This window comes from Nelumbo nucifera, chromosome 1 (assembly GCF_055504915.1).
Source record: "Nelumbo nucifera cultivar China Antique chromosome 1, China Antique-T2T, whole genome shotgun sequence".
Taxonomy (NCBI): domain Eukaryota; kingdom Viridiplantae; phylum Streptophyta; class Magnoliopsida; order Proteales; family Nelumbonaceae; genus Nelumbo; species Nelumbo nucifera.
Genome location: NC_142649.1, coordinates 148,803,806 through 148,815,867, shown reverse-complemented (window position 1 = coordinate 148,815,867; position 12,062 = coordinate 148,803,806). Strand labels below are relative to the sequence as shown.

Sequence of the window (12,062 nt, the reverse complement as noted above, 5' to 3'; positions counted from 1 at the left end):
AAAAACGAAGTGGAGATGTATTAGAGCAGCATCCATGTGGACAATTTGGGAAGAAAGGAATGCTAGGGTGTTCAAGGAAAAGGAAAGAAGCATACGAACTGTGGAGGATTGTATACTGACCAGAGCCATTCATTGGCTAAGAACTTTGGACTTCTTTCATATGTTTTCCTTTGATGACATTTGGAGTAATTAGAAGGCGGTAGCCAATAGTCATACGAGGAGGGACAAGGCAGCTGCAGTGTGGAAGCCTTCGCCTGAAGGTTGGGCAAAGCTGAATTTTGATGGTAGTAGCCAAGGAAACCCAGGCCCTTCGATGATAGGAAGGGTGCTAAGAGACAGAGAGCACCATTTTAGCTTTCTTTTCAGGCCCTGTGGGAATAGGAGACTCAAATAGAGCAGAGATCTTAGCGGCTGTACAAGGCATCCAGATTGCTGAACAATTAGGAGTTCAACACTTAATAATTGAAGGAGACTTTAAAATTGTCGTGAGATGGCTGACAAAGCCAGCTTCAGCTATGTGGCGATATAGAGATTTATTGAGGAAAGTCAATTGGCTCATAAAAAATATGACAGTTACCTCTCTTTGGGTAGAAAAATCAGCAAATTCCTTAGTGGATGGACTAACTAAGCAAACGGTTATAAGGGATCATCTGTTTTGGGCTGGTATATAATTTTATTTCTTTTTATTTCTACTTATCCAGTTCTTAAATGATGTAATACCTTGTTAGAAGAGGTAACAGCTCGTGCCTCTTCATGAGTTTCCTGTATTGCCTTATATTCTGAATTAATAAATTATTTTCATTCATCAAAAAAAAAAAAGATTGCACAAGTTTTCAGGTTTTGAAAACAGAAATGGCAATCTGATATGTTTAGGAAGGTAAGCTTCAACCTCCTATCAGTCGTAACTGCATAGAAAGGGAAAAAAGTGGAAGTAAATAAAGTTTGAGAAACTATAATTGATCAAAAATTTTGGAAGATAAAAATGCATTATAGGGAGTATGTTTTATTTCCATGTTATTATGTTCTGTTGAGTGTTGATTTTCTTCGGTAATTTATCCCAAAAATCATCTCCACACTGTATAAAAACCTAGTAGTAACCCAAATGCAAATGTCAATGAGATAAACAATGCTGTCCACTTTATCTACAGTAATTCTTACAGAATCATACAAATCGGATTACATCCAAATCAGGGCTACAGTACCTGTAACCGGACGTGCACAATGGATACAACACTTCACACAGCACCCTGTAACGCCGATACCACCCCAAAGAAAAGAATACATACTACCTTGACGTACAACAAAGACAGAAAAGAGATCCCTTGTACAAATCCAACATTTGGCTTTACCACTTCCAGGAGGACCACGACTAGTAAGCAATGCACATCTCCAATGAGGACTTGGCAAGCCAGAGTAACGCAGGATCATTCCTTTTCAGAACCATGTAAGTCTCCACTCTCCCAACTTCATCAGACAAAACATCTTCATTGAAGCCCACCAGAAAAAGAACTTCCATGGCAGCTGATCAAAAGAAGCAAAAGACCAGTCATTAAAAGCTTTTCGAGCCTAACAAAAGTCAGCACCTCTTGAAAAACCCTATGCCCCAGTGCATAACATGGACTCAGATTGCTTATTGGTTCAGCACCTCTTAACTAGGACATACCAAAAGTCACTTTGATCAGAAGCATCTAGTAATATATTACCTTGAGCCTCAGGCCTCAAGTTTTAGAAAGGTCAAAGATGCTCGATACAGTATGACTTTTGGGGGCTACTTTATTCAGCACGATGGTGCAGCTACTGACAATCCGGATCAATGAATTGATGGGGTCACACATAAAGAACCATGATACTTAATTAGATGATGGTCATCATTTACATCTCATCAAACATTAAGACAAATGAGAAGAAATGGGGAAATGTTTGAACCTTTATAATTTGCAACGTTCCTTTGAAACATGGGATTTGCCTGCAGTTCAACATCAGTTAGCAATACAGAGGAGAGAATTGGAAAGACGAAACATAGATCCAAAATCTTTTGTAGCCTCCTAAAATTAATATATACATATGTGTGTGTGTGTGTGTGTGAGAGAGAGAGAGAGAGAGAGAGAGAAAGAGAACCTTCCGTAGTCTCCTAAATTTAATTTCATCTGGGTGTTCAATGACATTCCTATAAGAAATGAGCATCAATATAAGTCACTATAATATCTCAAAGCACCAAAAAGAAGAGTCCAAATATTAATAGCAATATGGTGATTCGAGTGCCATAGAATTACCTAACGATCTTACAAAGGGTCTGAAGAACAGAATTAGCTTCTGTCGAATTAACTTCAGATCGCAGCACTTCAATGGCTTTCTGAAGACGAGTACATACAAGAGAAACAGGGTCTTGAATTCTCTGCAGTTCTTGATCATCTGGATCAGGTTCATCAGCATGCATTCTAGAACTTTCATTGGAGTTTTCCTTGTCATCAGGATCGGGCTCAATCTGCATGACTTCACTGGCATGAGAATCACCAGGATCAGGTTTGCTGTTGCCTCTATATTCCAAAGAGGTCTTTTCTACTTCAGCGTCATCAGGATCAGGCTCCTCAATAGTCTTCCCTACTTGGGCCTCATGTTCAACAGTTTTAATTGCTTGAGAATCATCAGGATCAGGTTCACCCCTGTTTCTGTAGTCCAAGATAACCCTTCCAAATTCAGAATCATCTGGATCAGGTTCTCTGCAGTTCATCGTTAGCTGGCTCTCATTACCCATAGTCTCATTTGCTTGATTCTCATCTCGATCCAGTTCAACCACCACTTTATTCTTTAGAGCAGCACTGTTCACCTCCGTATCATCAGGATCAGGTTCTTCACAGTTATTAGAGTCAATCAACTTCCTGTCAGTTCTCATATGAGGCATGGACTGTGCCACTTTACGATCATCTGGATCAGGCTCAAGTTCAGTTCTGTTTCTGTTAACTCCCAAATAAGGTTTGAAATCCATGGCATGAACACTTTGAGAATCATTGGGGTCAGGCTCAAACTTGTTTTGATCAAGCAAGTTGTGATTAGGATGAGGCTCACTGCTAGGATTCTCACAAGTTTCCTTGGGGACTTCAGGCTGCATATGTTCTTTTACCAAAGAATCATCAGGATCAGGTTCTTCACAGACTTCAAATGCCCCAGAGGTGTTGGTGGAAGTTTCAGCTAAACGACGGTAGGCAGCAGCAACTGATGATGCACAGGCACTGGCCAAGTGATCTGACATTTTGCCCCCAAGCTTTTGAGAACTACTACTTCTGGTTCCAGTATAAAACTCCTCTTCATAGTGTTCCGAATGCCTGACAGAAGTCAAGGTGTGGCTTCTTGACTTTGTCCAATCTAGACTAGCAGCTTCTTGGTTGAGCTGTTTGGAACAAAAGCAAATCAAGGTTAAGAATCTTCAAATCAAAACCTCATGCATACGCTTCAAGTGCAAACACATAATATAGATATATACCTGCTTATCTAGAGCATAAAAGTTGGCATCATGTTCAGAGTAAACCATGTGAGCCTGAAATAGACAAAATGGAAAAAACAATGTGGGTTGAAGGATCATTTGCTGACTGATAACTATACAATTATGTACACATGTTGCACTGGTGTATACATTGAGGAAACTCCTAACAAGGGATTCAATGATAACTTGTTACTTGATGTGAAGCCCTAAACTGTTAAAATTAGTATGCAAGTAAAATTTTCAACTGGTGTTTAGGATGGGCTATAGGGATGAAGTCAAAATGGAGACTGTGATAATCCAACTAATCTCCATTTGGGCAGTAGAAAAAAAATTGGATAAGCGAAAGGCCAACAAAAGTAGAAACACTCGATTATCTATGGAGAAAACTGCCTGAATTTCTGAGTAAAATCAGATTCAAAGAGTCACCTCCAATTGAAAGCTAAAAGTTATGTACCTAATACCCACACTTTGCATATAATAGATCCACAGAAAGGTCAGGAAGTTGAATTTGGATCCTCTAGTGTAAGAATGCAGAAGACTTTGTGGAGTTGGCTTCTATAATTTCCAGAAGTCCCATGTTGGATCAATCAGGACATGTGTTCACCAATGTTCACAATCCAACTAAATACAATTTTTTTTTTTTTTTCAAAGTAATAGTGATGTATGGGCATTTTCATCACACAGACAATTCAAGACCACAGAATGTCATGATGGATCCATGTGGTACTTATTCTGTCATAGGTACTCGAACAGAATACAAATTTTATAATGAAATGTTAGAAAATTATACTCACAAGCTCATGTAACAGAGTTTTTTTAATGCTCTCATATTTCCTAAAACCCTTGAGGTCATCAGTTCGAAGGCGCAGAGATATCTCCTCTCCTTGATTCTGTAAAGAGAATAAGAAATGACAAAACAATGTATAACATTTTTTCTTCAATTTTCACTTTTCTATGTATTGTACCACCAAAATACATAACCCAATTGTTTTCTGATTGGTGTATAACCCAAATGTTACCTTGTTAAAACCAAGAATGCATTTGGGACTGATACCAACATACCCCACTGGAGCCATCTCTGTCATAACTCCTACCCGCCATCGATGCTTTAAAACAGTACAGAAACAATACAATGTCTAACAAAAGCCATGGCAAAACAGAAAATATAAAGGTAATAACTAGGAATTGTCATTTAGAAGAACCTTGTTCATGATAGCAATAATTCCTGGATCAGCAGCAAGCATATGCATTATTCTCAATGCCTCAGAAGCTGGAGGGTACAACTGTTAAAAAACACAAGCACATGATTAACAATAGTTATAATAATAAGATTAGGTGGCTGATCAAATAATATGATTAGGTATGGCATATGGAATACCAAGTTCTTCATCTTAGGTTGAGGTTGGTTGACAGGCATAGCTTAATTAAGATAATAGCAGGAGAAGTGTCAACTCAAAAAAAAATCATTTGGAAGGTGTTTAACTAAAGTAGCTCAACAGAGATCTATTTAGGGAACACAAAGTTTAACTTGTTTAGTGGTTATAGAAGTTGATCACACCTCTATTCCTGGAATGTGAAGTGTGCGGAAATCACAGAAGATACACGTTCCTTGTGGAAGTTTTAGTGAAGTTGTGGGCCTATCTATCATGCGCTGCCTCAGTCTCCTTTCCTCTTCATCAAATCCAGCTATCCTCAAGTCAACTTTTTCATTTTGTAGAACCTCTTCAACTTCATCTTCGAACACACCCATCATTCTAATAGGCTTATTCTGCCCAAGAAAAGGCAAAGAAATAAGTTGCTTTGCAAGGAGTACATAGACAGTGATGTTAAACATGATTATTGTCTTCCTATGTGCTAGTTGATTAAAAAACCTTTCTTAAAATACAATCTAAGAACATTTCAGACCCACTTCACAATACATTTATCCTTTGACTGCATCCATTTATCTTTTGGGATTTAACCAAGATAACAGCATTGATGAGGACTTTGATATTTTCTCATGGTGAAAAATCGTTCAGGTTCAGGAAATAGACATACAGAAATTCATTGTTGATTCTATTATCCACAAAGACAATAACCATGTGAGACAACCAAGTGTTCCCTGCCAAAGGAAAACCAATGGTATTCACAAATTCCAGGACTAAATGAACTTGATCAATACAACCAAGTTGCTACTTGACCAACAGAGAAACTCCACTTAAATGGATGCAGAGCTACAACAAGAACCTTAAAAAGCTAAGTTTTATGTCTCAATTATCCACTGGGGGAAGTTATTACCATGGTTCACAACTTCGATATCAATGGACATTTTGCCATGTAGAAATGAGAAATTCTGGGGATATTTCACTTATCTTGCTAAGGCATTTGAAAAATCTAAAGCGATTGGGGGAATTACTAAAAACATGGAATTTGTTAATGAAACTTCATGGATTATTATAAGTATAATTGCATATTTAAAATAGAAAAACCATAGCAAACAACTGGGAATAACAAATAGGAGAAAATTAGGATTCTCTTTCTATTTTTGGTCTTTTAACCATTTTCTGTTCTATATGTATATCATTCACTAGCTACTTTATTTTTTTCTTCTTTTTTTTTTGTTACTATGTTTTTTGATCAGATCAAAAAGCAAAAAAAAAAAGAAAAAAAGAAAAAAAGAACCTGTTGTTACAAGTCACATAAACACTTAAACAGTAAGATAGTCATCCAATCACAAAATCTCCATTTGATTTTCAGGAAGACTTCTAAAAACCTTCAATGATTTTAAAAAAATATCATAAGGTTACAACGATATTCTAAAACATAAAATCTTAGATGTTTGAGTAATCAATGAGATTTGAAATATCACTGATATATTGCAATATAGAGATAAAGGGAGAAAAAATTCTTGGAATATTTTGTATTGCCTCTAGTGAAATGGGGAGATTGTTCCAAATCTCATTGATATTGCCAACCATGATTATAATAACTAAGACATTTGTCAATTTAAATGTGAGATCAAAGGCACAATTTTTATTATGTAGGAAATAAAGTATTAGTGAAGGTATAGGAATATGGTTCATACCTCAAGAATGGAAGACTCGAGCAAGCTTAAATTTGAGTGTTCCCCAGAGAATGGAATGAACATATTTGAGCTTTTATCAGAAGAACGTGGTACAAGGAGACGCATAGTATTGGCTTTTACATTAGTCAACTTCTGTAGTTTGTGTCCAAGATCTTTGAGAGTAGCACCTGAATTTATCTCCACATTCAACTTCCTTCCCCTCCAAATAACCAAGATATTCTGTGTTTTTTCCATATTGTACTGCAAGGAAAAATAAAGGAAAAGTAACTAAGAAAGAAGAAAGCTGAAGCTTGAAAGTACTAATTGATTCCCTTTCTCTCTATGGGCAACCTCCAACAAACTTTTCTATCTGATCATGAAAAGATTCAACAATCAAGAAAATACAAAAAAAAAAGAACCGACACCACACACACACACACACACAAAACACTCGACATAGAATTATTAGTTGCGAAACATAGACACGTTGAAGGTTGAATGCAAGAACTTCCACAAGAATGAAGACCACCTCAAGACATGGACCATGGGTTCAGAAAGTGAAACAATAATTATCGGTTGTAAAAGTAGGGTTTTCATTTTAAGATCAAACCACAAGTTTGAAGTCTCAAACCACAATCTGCTTGAAATCTTCATTTTATCCCTCAAGTTACCAAATTTTGTTGGCAATAATACGGCCAGTATCAAGTAGAGAACTCGAAAACCAGCCAAGTTAATACATGTTAGGTGTCCATATAAAAGTTATCAATCTGTAGAAATAGTTCTCAATATAGGTTTCCTAGACTACTCCCTTAAAGTTCAGAATAAACTCAAACTATCCAAAATTCCAACAGGGAATTCAAATATTCAATGTCGATATTAAAAGAAAATGCAGATATAATAGTCAAAACGAGAACAATAATTAGAACCAAACTTCTTTTTTTTTCGCACCACTAAAATCAAGGCGAAATTAAAAGAAAATGAATAACAGTATAAGGAAAGGAAGGGGGAAGACAAGACAGAACCAGAATATATCCAAAACTAAGAACGAAAAGACCATCAATCTAATAAGGCGTAGGCATCCGAAACAACATCCAGCAGGACCTGAAATCAATGAACCAAGCCCTCCAGTATCAATGAAATTCAACCGAGTTTGCTATAAATAAACTGCTAAACAATAAAGATTTCGAGATATATCGATTTCTAAATATGCCCAGACCGGAAAAGGACGGAAGAATTACCTCAATTGAATTGAGACGATCGGACTCTACGGATTGGATACTTCGTTCTGTCTGAAAAAAAAAATGAATTTCAAAGAGAAGATTGTGAAAATAAATAGGCGCGACTGGAAATTTATAGGATGTCGCCGGAACGACATTAGATTATTAGCCGATTGGCGCAATTTAGCTTGACCACAGAATAAAATGCTAAAATGAACTGACGAAATTGAGAACATTCCCATTAACGGTGTTTGTGACCGTGCGTTAGTGCTTACGAGGATTGATGAACACGTGAGAATTCAAGTGGTCAGCCGGTCATCCGTAGTTTCTAGAGAGAAATATCAGGTGCTGTTTGGGAACGTGTACATACGCAATACTTACTTAATGGGGTAGGTATCGTTTGGGTGTGGATGAATGCGTGATGCAGTGATGCTTGCCAATGTAACCCATTCCCCGTTTTCGAGAAGAGAAGCATCCAACAATAGAAGTTGCCAAGTCGGAATCCAAATAAGCTAGCTAGGAGCCTAGGATAGCTGATCATCTCCCCACATAGATTATAGAAAAATAAATAAAGTTTGTTATGAATCCTAATTTTCAAGATAATATGTCAAGAATTCGAAGCAAAAGGATGAAATATGTATAATAAATCATTGTCATCAAGGCATGTTTGTTTGCTCTAAAGTCTGACATATGAAAGTGTAATAATTACATTTAGAGGTTTATTGTTATTTGTGAACTTTTCATTTTTCTAAATTTTGAATGGAGAGAATGTTGTTCAAAATTATGAATTCTAAAAATTATCAAATATCTATTTTAACTCTATATATGAGCTTTTTGTTTGTCTTTTTGCGGTATCATTGGAAAACAAAAAGTTGTATGATTGCACTTTAAGAAATAAGAGATAAGAGGAAACGAACAACCATTTTTCTCTTAAAGTTAAAAGATTCCTCTTAAAAGATAAGAGTTAAGAGGAAACGAACATACCCTAAGTCTTGCCTAACTATAAGTCTATAAGTGGCATAGCTCCATGACTTTGATTAGCGGACGTAGGTATTATCATAACATCAACTTAATCATAATCGGGTGAGTTTGGGCGGGGACCATACTCCCTATGTAAAATAAAGGAAACACTGTAGGGCTTGTTCGTTTCCTCTTAACTCTTACCTCTTAAGAGAAATCTTACAACTTTAAGAGGAAAATGGTCATTCGTTTCCTCTTATTCCTTATCTCTTAAAGATGAACCTTACATTTTTTTTTGTTTTCCAATGATACCCCCCAAAACACAAAACACTTCTTCTTCCTTATAACTCAAGGGTCTCATATACAATAATAATAATAATAATTATTATTATTATTATAATTAAAAGTTAATTAATAATTAATAATAATAATAATTTATTATTATTATTATAAGCATTATTATTAAATATTAGATAATTATTAATCATTATAACAATTTTTAATATTATTTCTTTATTGAATTTACAAAAAATTAATAATAATAATAATAATTATTTAACATTAATTAATTACAATTAATAATAATTATTAATTATTGGTTGTTAATTAATTATTAACTATTATATTAATTAGTATTAATTAATAATTAATAATTAATAATAAATAATAAATGTTATAATTAATTATTAATTAGTTATTAATCAATTATAATAATTTTTAATATTATTTTTATTGAATTACATAGACTAACAAAAATTCTCACATATGGGGTTAAAATGGACATTTGACAAATTTTAGAATTCAAAACAATATTCTCTACATTTAGAGTTCTGAGGAAAGAAAAGTTCACCAATACCAATATACCTCCTAATGTAATTATTGCACTTTTAGATGTTAGACATCGGAGCAAATGAACAAGCCCTAAAGCATAAAGATTAGGGATGACAATTTCCCTATTTCCCTGATTCCCGTGGGGATCCACCCCAAATGGGGTGGGGGATGGGGATGATTTTCCTCCTTGGGGATGGGGTGGGGAAATTTTCATCCCCGTTGGTAGGGACGGAGAGAGCACTCCCCACCTCACGGAGACCCCAATCCCCGCCTTGTAGGATCCTTGCTAATACATATGTATATTTGTATGCATACGTTTATATACTAGTAAAAGCGCACGCATGTTGCACGTGGCAATGTATATATTGCCGTTCAACTCAAAGACCTAACTTCAAATGTTCTTATAGTTTCTATCAAAGTTTTCAACATGTTTTAACCTAAACATGGTTAGGTTAATTGGATTCATTGGTTTGTCAATTGGATACATTTTTTTGGTATGTTTTAACCTAAACCAATTTATTGCCAAAAAAAACCATTGACTTGGTCAAGAACCAAATTAGGTCCTTACCGGTAGAACCACTAACGTATTTAACCAGGAAAATGGGCTATGGTTAATACATTAATTTGTTTTTCTTTTTTATTTTAGCTATTTCTATTTTTACTAACAATAATTATCATTTTTTTTCAAATATACTTTTGTTTAATATGAAGAATATATAATATTAATACATGTTCAAAATTTTCCATAAAATTTATAAAAAAATTCTATACTTTTATTTTTTATTATTTAATTTATGATATAATAAAAATTACTTATTTAACAAGAGGAAAATGCAATTCCAATGTATTGTTTGATATTGGTTTTTAATATTGGGGTCAAATCAATTTATTAGATTGATTAGCCAACCACCCAATTCAAGATTGTAGGTTCATTTACCACCAAATTAACCACTTGTCTACGGTGGCCTAGCTAATTAAATCATGGAACCATTTGACATGGTTAGTGGAGTCATGTGTTAGACATCAATGCTTTGTTTTTTTCCTAATTTTTATCCCATTTCCATTATTAATGAAAATAATTCTCATTTATCACATTTTTTTTATACGATGAATATATAATATCATAGAATGTACCCAAATTTATCTACATTTTTTCTATAATTTTGTGTATTTTATTATTTAATTATAACATCATGTGTTGATCCATTTGATATGGACAATTGAACCACTAATCCACCACTTGGATGGAAAAAACCATTTTGCTTTTTTGGTTGATTTTAAATCTTGTATTCCATTTTCATCATTAATAAAAGTAATTTTTATTTTCATATTTATTTTTGTTTAATATTATGAATATATAACATTAGAATTGTATCAAAATGCTTTATACAAAGATTATATTTTTCTTTGAGTTTCTATAGATTTTTTAATATTTATTTCTTAGTTATGACATTATAGATTGACCCATTGACCTAGAAGATTATATCGTTAACCTGCCATCTAGATATGACATTGGTTTCATTTTCAGACTGGTTTTAAATTTTGAATTTAATTTATATCACTAATAAAATAATTATTATTCATCATACTTATTTTTTTATTTATATGATTAATATATAATATTATAATTGTGCCCAAAATTGTTTCGTACTTTTTGTATTATACTATTTTAAACATTTTATTTTTAATTATACATCATGAGTTAACCCATTTGATCTAAAAGGTTGAACCACTAATCCACCCCCTATATATGAAAATGGTTTCATTTTCATAATGGTTTTAAAATTTGCATTTAATTTATATCACTAATAAAATAATTATTATTCATCATACTTATTTTTTATTTATATGACTAAGATATAATATTATAGATGTAGGGGTGAGCATTCGGTTTATTCGATTAGAAACCAAATAAAATAAATTGAAAATTTTTAAAACCAAATCAAAACTGAATAATAGAAAAACTAAAATTTTCGATTTGGCTTTTAGTTATTTAAATTAAAACCAGATTTTAATAATGTATATACTATATTATATACATTATAACATATAACATATAATATATATTATGAAAGCAATTTTCATTATATTATATATTAATATATATTATGTTATATATTATATATTATATATTGCATATGATATACAAAAGTTCAGTTTATTCGGTTAACCGAATTTCTAATTCTAAAAACCAAATTAACCAAAACCCTAAAAAAAATAAACCAAAATTTTCAATTCAGTTTTAACTGAATTATGCTCACCCCTATAATAGATGTGCCCAAAATTGTTTTGTATTTTTTGTATTATTCTATTTTAAAAATTTTATTTTTAATTATACATCATGAATTAACCCGTTTGACCCGAAAGGTTGAACCACTAACCCACCCCCTAGATAGGAAAATTGTTAATAAAATTATGTCCATCCTATCATACTTATTTTTTTAATATGACAAATATATAATAATATAATTGTGTCCATTTTTTTTTCAAAATTTCTTTATTTTCTATATTTTTTGTATCTCTAAATTTT

General features: G+C 33.3%; 1 protein-coding gene across 4 annotated transcripts; it reads right to left on the bottom strand.

Annotated features, from left to right (window-relative positions):
- Nucleotides 1-1,115: 1,115 nt before the first annotated feature.
- Nucleotides 1,116-7,958, bottom strand: LOC104606522 (zinc metalloproteinase-like protein). 4 transcript variants are annotated; one of them, XR_016080366.1, is made up of 13 exons: nt 7,763-7,902; nt 7,547-7,625; nt 6,546-6,785; nt 5,040-5,249; nt 4,684-4,764; nt 4,501-4,587; nt 4,276-4,371; nt 3,482-3,535; nt 2,274-3,388; nt 2,119-2,167; nt 1,927-1,966; nt 1,704-1,797; nt 1,116-1,521 (listed from the first exon to the last, which is right to left on the bottom strand). XR_016080366.1 is itself a non-coding variant. In XM_010271771.3 (12 exons), exons 3-12 carry the CDS (start codon nt 6,777-6,779, stop codon nt 1,370-1,372), a joined length of 2,118 nt encoding a protein of 705 aa, XP_010270073.1. In that variant the 5' UTR covers nt 6,780-6,785; nt 7,547-7,625; nt 7,763-7,902; the 3' UTR covers nt 1,116-1,369. The 4 variants fall into 4 exon arrangements, 3 of the variants coding, with proteins under 3 accessions (XP_010270073.1, XP_010270074.1, XP_088750787.1); XM_010271771.3 differs by lacking the exon at nt 1,704-1,797; XM_010271772.2 differs by lacking the exons at nt 1,704-1,797; nt 7,547-7,625 and having other exon boundaries at nt 7,763-7,958.
- Nucleotides 7,959-12,062: the final 4,104 nt, after the last annotated feature.

Excerpts from the sequence above, each read along its gene's own strand:
- LOC104606522 (XM_010271772.2), bottom strand. The coding sequence starts at position 6,779 with ATGGAAAAAACACAGAATATCTTGGTTATTTGGAGGGGAAGGAAGTTG. Across the intron at positions 4,372-4,500 it reads GCATTCTTGGTTTTAACAAG|AATCAAGGAGAGGAGATATC; the intron begins GTAACATTTGGG and ends TTCTCTTTACAG. Across the intron at positions 1,522-1,926 it reads GAACGTTGCAAATTATAAAG|CTGCCATGGAAGTTCTTTTT; the intron begins GTTCAAACATTT and ends TCTTTTGATCAG.